The sequence below is a fragment of the Heterodontus francisci genome, chromosome 18 (genome assembly GCF_036365525.1).
Source record: "Heterodontus francisci isolate sHetFra1 chromosome 18, sHetFra1.hap1, whole genome shotgun sequence".
Taxonomy (NCBI): domain Eukaryota; kingdom Metazoa; phylum Chordata; class Chondrichthyes; order Heterodontiformes; family Heterodontidae; genus Heterodontus; species Heterodontus francisci.
In genome coordinates this window covers 68933565-68945633 of record NC_090388.1, presented here as the reverse complement: position 1 = coordinate 68945633, position 12069 = coordinate 68933565, and the positions used below count along the sequence as shown (strand labels likewise).

At 47.0% G+C, this 12069-nt stretch overlaps 1 protein-coding gene across 1 annotated transcript in view; it reads left to right on the top strand.

Moving 5' to 3' along the window:
* Positions 1-76: 76 nt before the first annotated feature.
* Positions 77-12069, top strand: part of nampt1 (nicotinamide phosphoribosyltransferase 1) — a 72869-nt gene continuing 60876 nt past the window's right edge. The window contains exon 1 of the mRNA XM_068050936.1: positions 77-291. Coding sequence (XP_067907037.1) covers positions 238-291 — 54 coding nt within the window. The 5' untranslated portion in view covers positions 77-237. The remainder of the gene's footprint in view (positions 292-12069) is intronic.

The following is a 12069-nucleotide window of genomic DNA, read 5'->3' as shown; positions in this document are numbered from 1 at the left end:
GCTATTCACCCGCCTGCGGGGGAGGGAGGGAGAAGGGGGTGGGGCTGGTGGCCCCGCATTCTCGCGAGACGCCCGCGCCGCTGCGCTGCCTGGCAGCTGGGGACAGAGCACTGGCGCGCCGCTGCTGGGTCCATTCGTCGGTGGCGGTGGGAGTGTGCACAGTTTATTGTGATCTGGCTGCTTATCCTCCTCATAACCCTTCACCCTCCTGCTCTGAGGAGACGTTAGCTGCTTGAGATGGACAGTCGCAATGGTGATTTCAATATCCTGCTGGCTACCGACTCGTACAAGGTAACTCTCCAACCCCTTCCTCAACTCCCCTCTAACCCGCTCTACCCTCAAACCCACCGCAACACGGCTGCTGGTGTTGCTGAACTCTCACCGGAGGCCACGGCAGCTTCAGCTGGCAAAGGTTAAACAGCCATCAGGCGGTCGCCCTTCTATTTATATGTGCGCTCTCCCAGAGGGAGGGAGGGAGCCAGTCCAGGCCTCGGCCGGCCTGCTCACTGCCTCGGATAGTGGTCGGGCAGGGGTTGGTGGATGTGAAACTCATGCCCCCCCACTCCACCCGCCGCCGGCTCCCCGGCTTTCTCGCCCCCGCGCACAGCTCGGTGGGCACTCGTGTTGGTCGAGCTTTGCTGTTCAGCCTGGATTTTCAGTGATGGAGGGAAGTGAAGAGGGTAGAGTGCGAGGAGCTGCTGCCCGAGAGCATCCGTTCCCTGAAACACTGCACTGTAATCTACCATTCACCTCAGATCGGTTAACCTGACCTGATCATCCTCCTGTTTAGTGTTTGCTGTAATGTCCTGCATTTGAGTGGCGATTACCTATCTCTGTCAATATTTAGAATTTTGCCTATCTAAATACATGCAAATCTTCCTCCATCCCAACAGCATCTGATATATATTCCCTGGTAATTATCCGTCTGAGGGAGAAATTGAAACCATTTACTGCAGGTTGGGCATTTTCTATCTCCGGTTTGAACTTTGAAGTTCCGGAAAACTGGGAAATGAAAGTGAAAGCCCTGCGTTTCTGGTAGTAGGGGATTTTAAAGTGTCACCCAAGTTGCACACGCTCCTTTTCACGAATTGAATACTTATTTAAAAGGATGCAATCAGAGTCTCACTATTTCAGCCATCTATTATATATGTCGAGGTTGCATAATTTTAAAGAACAAATACAATTTTGTTTGCGTTATGAATGGTTTGAATTGGCAAACACTTAACGCTCCGAACTTTTAATGACACAATACGAAAGCCATCCCATGACTTTCGTTCAATGATATAGTTCTGTTTCAGCTAATCTTGGGCGTCGCTATTCAGAATTGGGGAACTTTCCACTTTTGGCATTATGCACCAGTGACTGCTCAAGTTGGGTTTGGAACACATGTGTAACCTGTCTCAGACCGTCCTTGTGGTTTCGGTGAAATGTATCAACTCCTCTAGTTTTCTGCCTCTCTTTTTTTGTAGTTGGGTTTTCTTGTTTTATCTGCCCATTTACGTACTAGTACTATTTGTTAGATTTTTAATTCTTCCTCTTCCAGCTCAGTCTTCAAGCTAAAATTCCGTCAGTTTCAACCATAAGGAGGCAGCGTTTCTTCATAAAACTGCTCTACAGTTAATCACTATAGAGATCCGATTGACTCTTTTACAGTAAGACGGTGTGGGAAGTGAAGCGTTCAGAAAAAGAATGAATTAAGTTTATCAGTGCTTATATTCTGTTTAGTCTGATTTGCATTACTTTGCTGTTCAAAGCATCTTTTTCCAATCCCCAAACTGGAAAAAGAATTGAAATTGCTCATCAGCTGTTACTGAATGGCTGAAACTCTTTTTTGCTTGCCAACCTTATGATCTATTGTCCACACATCCTGGCATGTTGACTTAACCCTCACAGTCAATTAGATCTGTTCCTAATTTTCACCCAGTTTTACAACAATATAAAAAGTACAAATGCCATGTCAAAACGAATATGGGTGGAATCTCCTCATTCTCCAAATTAAGCTCCTTTTAAAATGTACACTAATTCCTAGTATCCAGTGGGTTTGGGGGGGGGGGGGGGGGTGCAGTGGAATACACTCAAATATATTCAGACAGTTTAAGTGCAAATTGGTAGAGTCAAGGAATTGGGATTCCCATGGCGTTACTGGAGTTTATTTAGCAGAGAACACTGGCAAGCTTGTCCAGCCAAAACTACCCTACTCATTTGGGGAGTGGGCAATCTTAAGGCTTACTCTTATTGGTTCTGCTAGTGATTAGCCTTCTCAGTTATCAGCAGTATGAGACGACCATGATGTCTGACTCAGTTATTGTATCTAAGTTTGCCAGAAAGTGTTAACTCTGACAAAAGTAAATTACTGTGGATGCTGGAAATCTGAAATAACTGAAAATGCTGGAAGTACTCAGCTGGTCTGGCAGCATCTATGGAGAGAGCAACAGTTAACATTTCCGGTTGATTACTTTTTGTCAGAATTGTCTGACAAAAGGTCATTGACCTGAAACATTAACTTACTTTCTCTCTCCACAGATGCTGCCAGACATGCTGAGCATTTGCAAAATTTTCTGTTTTTATTAACTGTTTCAAACTTTTATTGCCTGGTGTGTCATCAGGAGGTGCCGAGATTCCAAAGAGGCACTGTTTACCTTTTTTTCCCATTTCATCTCCAATCCTCAGGGGGATGGTTTGGCAGCTAGGTATGGGTTCATACCCTTGCTAGTGGACAGTAGGTACCGGACTCCTCATCAGTGGCACACCAGAATTATGAGTGTATTGTCACCGTCTTTCTGATCACGACTTACTCCATGGGGTTATGATGAATGCTGGATCTTGTAATATGGTTATGTTTTCGAAGTTGTGATTTTTAAAAGTTCAGGATGGAGTCTCGAAAGCCAGGTGCCCTCACCTTCGCTCTGTGAAAGGTTACCAGGACAAAACAGATCAAAGACTTTTTTCCTGAGAAACCGAGACTGCAGGGCTAACGCCTGAAGAGCAATGGGTTTTGCCTTCCCAGACTTTTGGGTTGTAAAACAAGGAGTCTGTAGTTTGGAAGATGTAAATGTACCAACCAGGTAGCTGTTGGCCACTGGGAACAATGGAAAAGCCCAAGTGGATTTGTGAAACCAAACTTCTGGACGCTGCATTTTTGGAAGAATACAATAAGCTACTGACTTCTGAGTCCAGCTAAATTTAATGGACTTCGTGAAGGCAAATGGGTTGTAAGAAAAGAAATCAACGGTGGTGGCCTGCAGGCAGGCTGGAAGAGAGGAACTCAGCGGTTGCAGCCTTACAGCAGGCTGCAAGAGAAAAAACAGTAATTGTGGTCTTGAGAGGGAGAGAGACGCCTGCGTCAGAAGCCTGTTACAGCAATAGGCTACAAAGAATTGAACCTGCTTTGAAAGTCGAAGCTTGCGGAGAAGTATCAGACCAGCAGGATCACCAGACATCCAGGACGAAAGTGCTCGGAGAAGTGAGCGAAGAGAGTGTGAATTTTTGAAATAGTCTGGGAGATCCAACCCACAGCAGCTGGGGGGAGTTTAGGACTTTTAACCCCAAAGGATTTTGTCATCAAAAAGGACTATAACATGTGTGGTGTGAAGTTTAAGTATTTTTAATAAGTAAAGAAAATACCTTTCTTTGTAATTTGGTGTATCTGCCACTTAGAGTACTATTCAGTTAATTGGTTATTTCTTTTAGTTTAGTTGTTATAACAGTCTTTTACGTGAAATTGTGCCGTGTAATTCCTCAAATTGGTCTGGGGGTTCATATCTCATTTTCACTAACAGTCTCACTGAGGTCTTAACAAATTCAGAGGCTGCAAAATGGATACATTGGAATTTCTTCTTCTTTGGCCTCCTTGTCTCGAGAGACAATGGGTAAGCGCCTGGAGGTGGTCAGTGGTTTGTGAAGCAGCGCCTGGAGTGGCTATAAAGGCCAATTCCAGAGTGACAGACTCTTCCACAGGTGCTGCAGATAAAATTGGTTGTCGGGGCTGTTACACAGTTGGCTCTCTCCTTGCACTTCTGTCTTTTTTCCTGCCAACTGCTAAGTCTCTTCGATTTGCCACGCTTTAGCCCCGCCTATATGGTTGCCCGCCAGCTCTGGCGAACGCTGGCAACTGACTCCCATGACTTGTGATCAATGTCACAGGACTTCAAGTTGCGTTTGCAGACGTCTTTAAAGCGGAGACATGGACGGCCGGTGGGTCTGATGCCACTGACGAGCTCGCTGTACATTGTGTCGTTGGGGATCCTGCCATCTTCCATGCGGCTCACATGGCCAAGCCATCTCAAGCGCCGCTGGCTTAGTAGGGTATATATGCTGGGGATGTTGGCCATCTCGAGGATTTCTGTGTTGGAGATACGGTCCTGCCACCTGATGCCAAGGATTCTCCGGAGGCAGCAAAGATGGAATGAATTGAGACGTCGCTCTTGGCTGACATATGTTGTCCAGGCCTCGCTGCCGTAGAGCAAGGTACTGAGGACACAGGCTTGATACACTTGGACTTTTGTGTTCTGTGTCAGTGTGCCATTTTCCCACTCTTGGCCAGTCTGGACATAGCAGAGGAAGCCTTTCCCATGCGCTTGTTGAATTCTGCATCAAGAGACAGGTTACTGGTGATAGTTGAGCCTAGGTTGGTGAACTCTTGAACCACTTCCAGAGTGTGGTCGCTGATATTTATGGATGGAGCATTTCTGACGTCCTGTCCCATGATATTCGTTTTCTTGAGGCTGATGGTTCGGCCAAATTTGGTGCAGGCAGCCGCAATCCTGTCGCTGAGTCTCTGCCGACATTCTTCAGTGTGAGATGTTAATGCAGCATCATCAGCAAAGAGGAGTTCCCTGATGAGGACTTTCCGTACTTTGGTCTTCGCTCTTAGATGGACAAGGTTGAACAACCTGCCACCTGATCTTGTGTGGAGGAAAATCCCTTCTTCAGACTTGAACGCATGTGAGAGCAGCAGGGAGAAGACCCCAAACAGTGTCGGTGCGAGAACACAGCCCTATTTCACGCCACTCAGGATAGGAAAGGGGTCTGATGAGGCGCCGCTATGCTGAATTGTGCCTTTCATATTGTCATGGAATGAGGTGATGATATTTAGTAGCTTTGGTGGGCATCCAATCTTTTCTAGTATCTGAAGAGACCACGCCTGCTGACTAGGTCAGAGGCGTTGGTGAGATCAATGAAAGCAACGTAGAGGGGCATCTGTTCACGGCATTTCTCCTGTAGCTGGTGAAGGGAGAACAGCATGCCAATGGTGGATCTCTCTGCTCGAAAGCCACACTGTGCCTCAGGGTAGACACGCTCAGCCAGCTTCTGGAGCCTGTTTAAAGCGACTCGAGCGAAGAGTTTCCCCACTATGCTGAGCAGGGAGATTCCACGGTAGTTGTTGCAGTTACCGCGGTCACCCTTGTTCTTCTAGAGGGTGATGATATTGGCATCGCGCATGTCCTGTGGTACTGCTCCCTCGTCCCAGCACAGGCAAAGCAGTTCGTACCGTGCTGAAAGTATAACAGGCTTGGCACTCTTGATTTCAGGTGTAATGCCGTCCTTCCCAGGGGCTTTTCCACTGGCTAGAGAATCAATGGCATCACTGAGTTCCGATTTTGTTGGCTGTAGGTCCAGCTCATCCATGACTGGCAGAGATTGGGCTGTATTGCGGGCGGTCTCAGTGACAATATTTTCCCTGGAGTACAGTTCTAGGTAGTGTTCCACTCAGCAGTCCATTTGCTTGCGTTGGTCAGTGATCGTGTCCCCTGATTTAGATTTGAGGGGGGCAATCTTTTTGATGGTTGGCCCAAAAGCGCTCAATGCCATCATACATTCTTATATTTCTGGTGTCAGAGGCCAGCTGAGTATGACTGCATAGGTGTTGCCAGGAGTCATTTGCGCAGCGCCTGGCTGTTCTTTGTGCAGCGCTTCTGGCTGCTTTAAGTGCTACAGATGTTAACTTGCTGGGGGCTTTCTTGTTCAGCAGTGCAATGCGCTTATCGGCTATGACAGGTTCCAGCTCTTCAATGTGAGATTGAAACCAGTCTGCATTCCACTTCACACGTTTGCCATAGGTGGTCATTGCTGAGTCATAGATGGCGTCTCTGATGTGGGCCCACTTGGTCTCTGCATCCCCTGTGGGAGTGTTTTGAATGGCTTTTTCAAGTAAATTTAGAAACTTAATTAACAGCTGTGGATGAGAAATTCTGCTCGTGTTGATGCACAGGCGACCTTTCTGCTTGGAGTGATGCAGCTTCTTTGGTTTGAGGCTAACCTTGCTGTACACCAGGGAGTGGTCGGTGTCGCGGTCTGCATTGTGGAAGCTGTGTGTGATTTGAACGTTGTTTAATGAGGCTCGCCTTGTGACGATGTTCAGCAGGCGCCAACGACATGATCTTGGGTGCCTCCAAGAAACCTGGTGACAGGGTTTAGTGTGAAAGAATGAGTTGGTGATGCAGAGGTTATGATAGGTACACAACTCAAGCAGTCTCTGTCCATTCTCATTCATCCTACCAATGCCGTAGCGCCCAAGGCAGGAGGGCCATGAGTCATGGTCGGCCCCAACCCTGGCATTAAAGTCCCCCAGCAGGAACAGGTGTTCGGTGTTGGGATGCTGCTAATGATATTATGATACATTGGAATTTGCTAGAATTTAAACAAACAAGATTTCACAATTTACTTTTGCTATATTCAAGGAAGATTTAGCATGTCTCTTTTTAATGCTAAAGCCTTTGTAGAGAGAAATTAGACTGTTAATGATTTAACAGTTAACAGTTGATGAGTTAATGGCTGTAGCAGAGCAAGTGGGGGTTAGTTTAAAATCAAAAGGCAAAAAGGAAGAAATTGTTCAAGTGTTGGCTCAGTATTTTAACCTTGAAGAAAAGGATGATCTTGGTAGCTCAAATTGAGTTAGCTAGAATTCAGTTACACATGAGGCAACTGGGAAAAGAAAAGGTAAAGGACAGACCATTTCAACTTGCACTGAGAAAGTTTAAACTCGAGAATGAAAAAGAGAAGCCAGGAAATTTGAACTGAACAAGGGAAAGCTTAGATTACACAGAGTCGCAGGAAGGTTTGGGGATGAATCTGTTTTAACTCCTGGTTTTGATTAGGCACTAAACAAACACTCCTTGCCAAAATTCAGTGAGGAAAGAGTTGAAATGTACTTTACATCCTTCGAAAAAATTGCTCCAAAGTTGCATTGGCCAAAGGGAAGTTGGACAATTTTATTGCAGTGTGTTAGTGGGAATTGCTTGGTGGTAACCCTTCGTCAGATACAGGAGAAATGCCGTGAACAACAGATGCCCCTCTACATTGCTTTCATTGATCTCACCAAAGCCTTTGACTTCGTCAGCAGACGTGGTCTCTTCAGACTACTAGAAAAGATCGGATGCCCACCAAAGCTGCTAAGTATCATCACCTCATTCCATGACAATATGAAAGGCACCATTCAACATGGTGGCTCCTCATCAGAGCCCTTTCCTATCCTGAGTGGTGTGAAACAGGGCTGTGTTCTCGCACCCACACTTTTTGGGATTTTCTTCTCCCTGCTGCTTTCACATGCGTTCAAGTCCTCTGAAGAAGGAATTTTCCTCCACACAAGATCAGGGGGCAGGTTGTTCAACCTTGCGCGTATAAGAGCGAAGTCCAAAGTACGGAAAGTCCTCATCAGGGAACTGCTCTTCGCTGACGATGCTGCTTTAACATCTCACACTGAAGAGTGCCTGCAGAGTCTCATCGACAGGTTTGCGGCTGCCTGCAATGAATTTGGCCTAACCATCAGCCTCAAGAAAACGAACATCATGGGGCAGGACATCAGAAATGCTCCATCCATCAATATTGGTGACCACGCTCTGGAAGTGGTTCAAGAGTTCACCTACCTAGGCTCAACTATCACCAGTAACCTGTCTCTAGATGCAGAAATCAACAAGCGCATGGGAAAGGCTTCCACTGCTATGTCCAGACTGGCCAAGAGAGTGTGGGAAAATGGCGCACTGACACGGAACACAAAAGTCCGAGTGTATCAGGCCTGTGTCCTCAGTACCTTGCTCTATGGCAGCGAGGCCTGGACAACGTATGTCAGCCAAGAGCGACGTCTCAATTCTTTCCATCTTTGCTGCCTCCGGAGAATACTTGGCATCAGGTGGCAGGACCGTATCTCCAACACAGAAGTCCTCGAGGCGGCCAACATCCCCAGCTTGTACACACTACTGAGTCAGCGGCGCTTGAGATGGCTTGGCCATGTGAGCCGCATGGAAGATGGCAGGATCCCCAAGGACACATTGTACAGCGAGCTCGTCACTGGTATCAGACCCACCGGCCGTCCATGTCTCCGCTTTAAAGACGTCTGCAAACGCGACATGAAATCCTGTGACATTGCTCACAAGTCGTGGGAGTCAGTTGCCAGTGATCGCCAGAGCTGGCGGGCAGCCATAAAGACGGGGCTAAAATGTGGCGAGGCGAAGAGACTTAGTAGTTGGCAGGAAAAAAGACAGAAGCGCAAGGAGAGAGCCAACTGTGTAACAGCCCCGACAAACAAATTTCTCTGCAGCACCTGTGGAAGAGCCTGTCACTCTAGAATTGGCCTTTATAGCCACTCCAGGCGCTGCTTCACAAACCACTGACCACCTCCAGGCGCGTATCCTTTGTCTCTCGAGATAAGGAGGCCAAAGAAGAAGATATTCAACACTTTGAGAGGAACAGTAAAGTGATTATGATGTGGTTAAAACTGCAGTTCTCAATGCTTATAAGTTGGTACCAGAGGCTTTCAGGCAAAAAATCAGGAATTTAAGGAACAGTCAGACATTTATTGAATTTGCTGGAGAGAAGGAAATAATATTTGATCGTTGGTATTGGTCCCTGAAGATTGCACAAAATGTTTTGAGAACATTAGGGAAGTAATCCTAATACAAACATATGAATTAGGAGAAGTAGGCCATTCGGCCCATCCAGCCTGCTCTACCATTCAATAAGATCATGGCTGATCTGTTTGTCTCGAATTCCACACTCCCATCTACCCCGATAACCTTAGAATCTTGTACGGCAAGAGAATTGATCTGTCTGAGTCTTAAAAATAATCAATGACCCCACCTCCTCCACCTTCTGAGGCAGAGTTCCCAAGTTGCACAACCCTCAGAAAAAAATTCTCCTCGTCTCTGTCCTAAAAGGGCGACCCCTCATTTTAAAACAGTGCCCCCAGTTCTGGACTCTCCCACAAGAGGAAACGTCCTTTCCACGTCCACCTTGTCAAGACCGTTGAGGATCTTATAAACTTCAATCAAGTCTCCCCTCACTCTGTTGTGAAAACAAGCCCAGTCTGTCCAACTTATCCTCACCAGACAATCAGGTATCAATTCTAGTAAAGCTCCTTTGAACCACCTCCAACGCATTTACATCCTTCCTTAAAGAAGGAGACTAAAACTGCATACTGTATTTGAGATGTCTCACCAATGCCCTCGATAACTGAAGCATGCCATCCTTACTTTTATTTTCAATTCCTCTCAATAAAGGAAAGCATTCCATTAGCCTTTATTACTTGCTGTACCTGCAAATTAGAACACCTAGATCCCTCGGCACCTTGGAATTCTGCAGTCGTTCTCCTTTTAATCTGCTTTTTTGTTCTTTCTGCCAAAGTGAACAACTTCGCATTTTCCCACATTATACTCCATCTGCCAGGTTTTTGCCCACTCACCCAACCTATTTATGTAGGTCTGCAAGCTCCTTATGTCCTCTTCACAACATACTTTCCTACCTATCTTTGTGTCATCAGCAAATTTAGCTACCGTGACATCGCTGCCCTCATCTAAGTCATTGATATAAATTGTAAAAAGTTGAGGCCCAGCACAGACTCCTACGGGACTCCACTCATCATATCCTGCCAATCAGAAAAGACCCATTTATGCATACTCTGTTTTCTGCCAGCTAACCGATCTTCTTTCCATGCTAATATGTTACCCACAATCACTGACCAACACAAGCAAATGGACCGCTGGGTGGAGCACTACCTAGAACTGTACTCCAGGGAAAATGTCACTGAGACCGCCCTCAATGCAGCCCAGTCTCTGCCTGTCATGGATGAGCTGGACGAACAGCCAACAAAATCGGAACTCAGTGATGCCATTGATTCTCTAGCCAGTGGAAAAGCCCTGGGAAGGATGGCATTATTTCAGGGGTAATCAAGATTGCCAAGCCTGCTATACTTTCAGCACTACATGAACTGCTTTGCCTGTGCTGGGATGAGGGAGCAGTACCACAGGACATGCGCGATGCCAATATCATCACCCTCTAGAAGAACAAGGGTGACTGCAACAACTACCATGGAATCACCCTGCTCAGCATAGTGGGGAAAGTCTTCGCTCGAGTCGCTTTAAACAGGCTGCAGAAACTGGCTGAGCGTGTCGACCCTGAGGCACAGTGTGGCTTTCGAGCAGAGAGATCCACCATTGACATGCTGTTCTCCCTTCGCCAGCTACAGGAGAAATGTCGTGAACAACAGATGCCCCTCTACGTTGTTTTCATTGATCTCACCAAAGCCTTTGACCTCGTCAGCAGACGTGGTCTCTTCGGACTACTAGCAAAGATCGGATGTCCACCAAAGCTACTAAGTATTATCACCTCATTCCATGACCATATGAAAGGCAGATTTCAGCATAGCGGCGCCTCATCAGACCCCGTTCCTATCTTGAGTGGCTTAAAACGGGGCTGTATTCTCGCACCTACACTGTTTGGGATCTTATTCTCCCTGCTGCTCTCACATGCGTTCAAGTCTTCAGAAGAAGGAATTTTCCTCCACACAAGATCAGATGGCAGCTTGTTCAACCTTGCCCATCTTAGAGCGAAGACCAAAAGTACGTAAAACCCTCATCAGGGAACTCTTCTTTGCTGACGATGCTGCATTAACATCCCACACTGAAGAGTGTCTGCAGAGACTCATCGACAGGATTGCGGCTGCCTGCAACGAACTTGGCCTAACCATCAGCCTCAATAAAAGGAACATCATGGGACAGGACGTCAGAAATGCTCCATCCATCAATATCGGCAACCACGCTGTGGAAGTGGTTCAAGAGTTCACCTACCTAGGTTCAACTATCACCAGTAACCTGTCTCTCGATGCAGAAATCAACAAGCGCATGGGAAAGGCTTCCACTGCTATGTCCAGACTGGCCAAGAGAGTGTGGGAAAATGGCGCACTGACACGGAACACAAAAGTCCGAGTGTATCAAGCCTGTGTCCTCAGTGCCTTGCTCTACGGCAGCAAGGCCTGGACAACGTATGTCAGCCAAGAGCAACGTCTCAATTCATTCCATCTTTGCTGCCTCTGGCGAATCCTTGGCATCAGGTGGCAGGACTGTATCTCTTACACAGAAGTCCTCAAGGCGGCCAACATCCCCAGCATATACACCCTACTGAGCCAGCGGCGCTTGAGATGGCTTGGCCATGTGAGCCGCATGGAAGATGGCAGGATCCCCAAGGACACATTGTACAGCGAGCTCGTCACTGGTATCAGATCCACCGTCCGTCCATGTCTCCGCTTTAAAGACGTTTGCAAACGCGACATGAAATCCTGTGACATTGATCACAAGTCATGGGAGTCAGTTGCCAGTGATCGCCAGAGCTGGCGGACAGCCATAAAGGCGAGGCGAAGAGACTTAGCAGTTGGCAGGAAAAAAGACAGAAGCGCAAGGAGAGAGCCAACTGTGTAACAGCCCCGGCAACCAATTTTATCTGCAGCACCTGTGGAAGAGTCTGTCACTCTGGAATTGATCTTTATAGCCACTCCAGGCGCTGCTTCACAAACCACTGACCACCTCCAGGCGCTTACCCATTGTCTCTCGAGACAAGGAGGCCAAAGAAGAAGAAGAAGAACACCATGTGCACCTACTTTGCACATAAACCTTTTTATGTAACATCTTGTCAAATGCCTTCTGGAAATCCAAGTGCAGTACGTCAACGGGCTCCCCTTTATCCATAGTGCGTTATACTCCTTCAAAGAACTCCAATAAATTGGTTAAACATGACTTCCCTTTCACAAAGCCATGCTGACTATTCCCAATTACCTTGAGTTTGTCTGTGTCCAGCTATAGC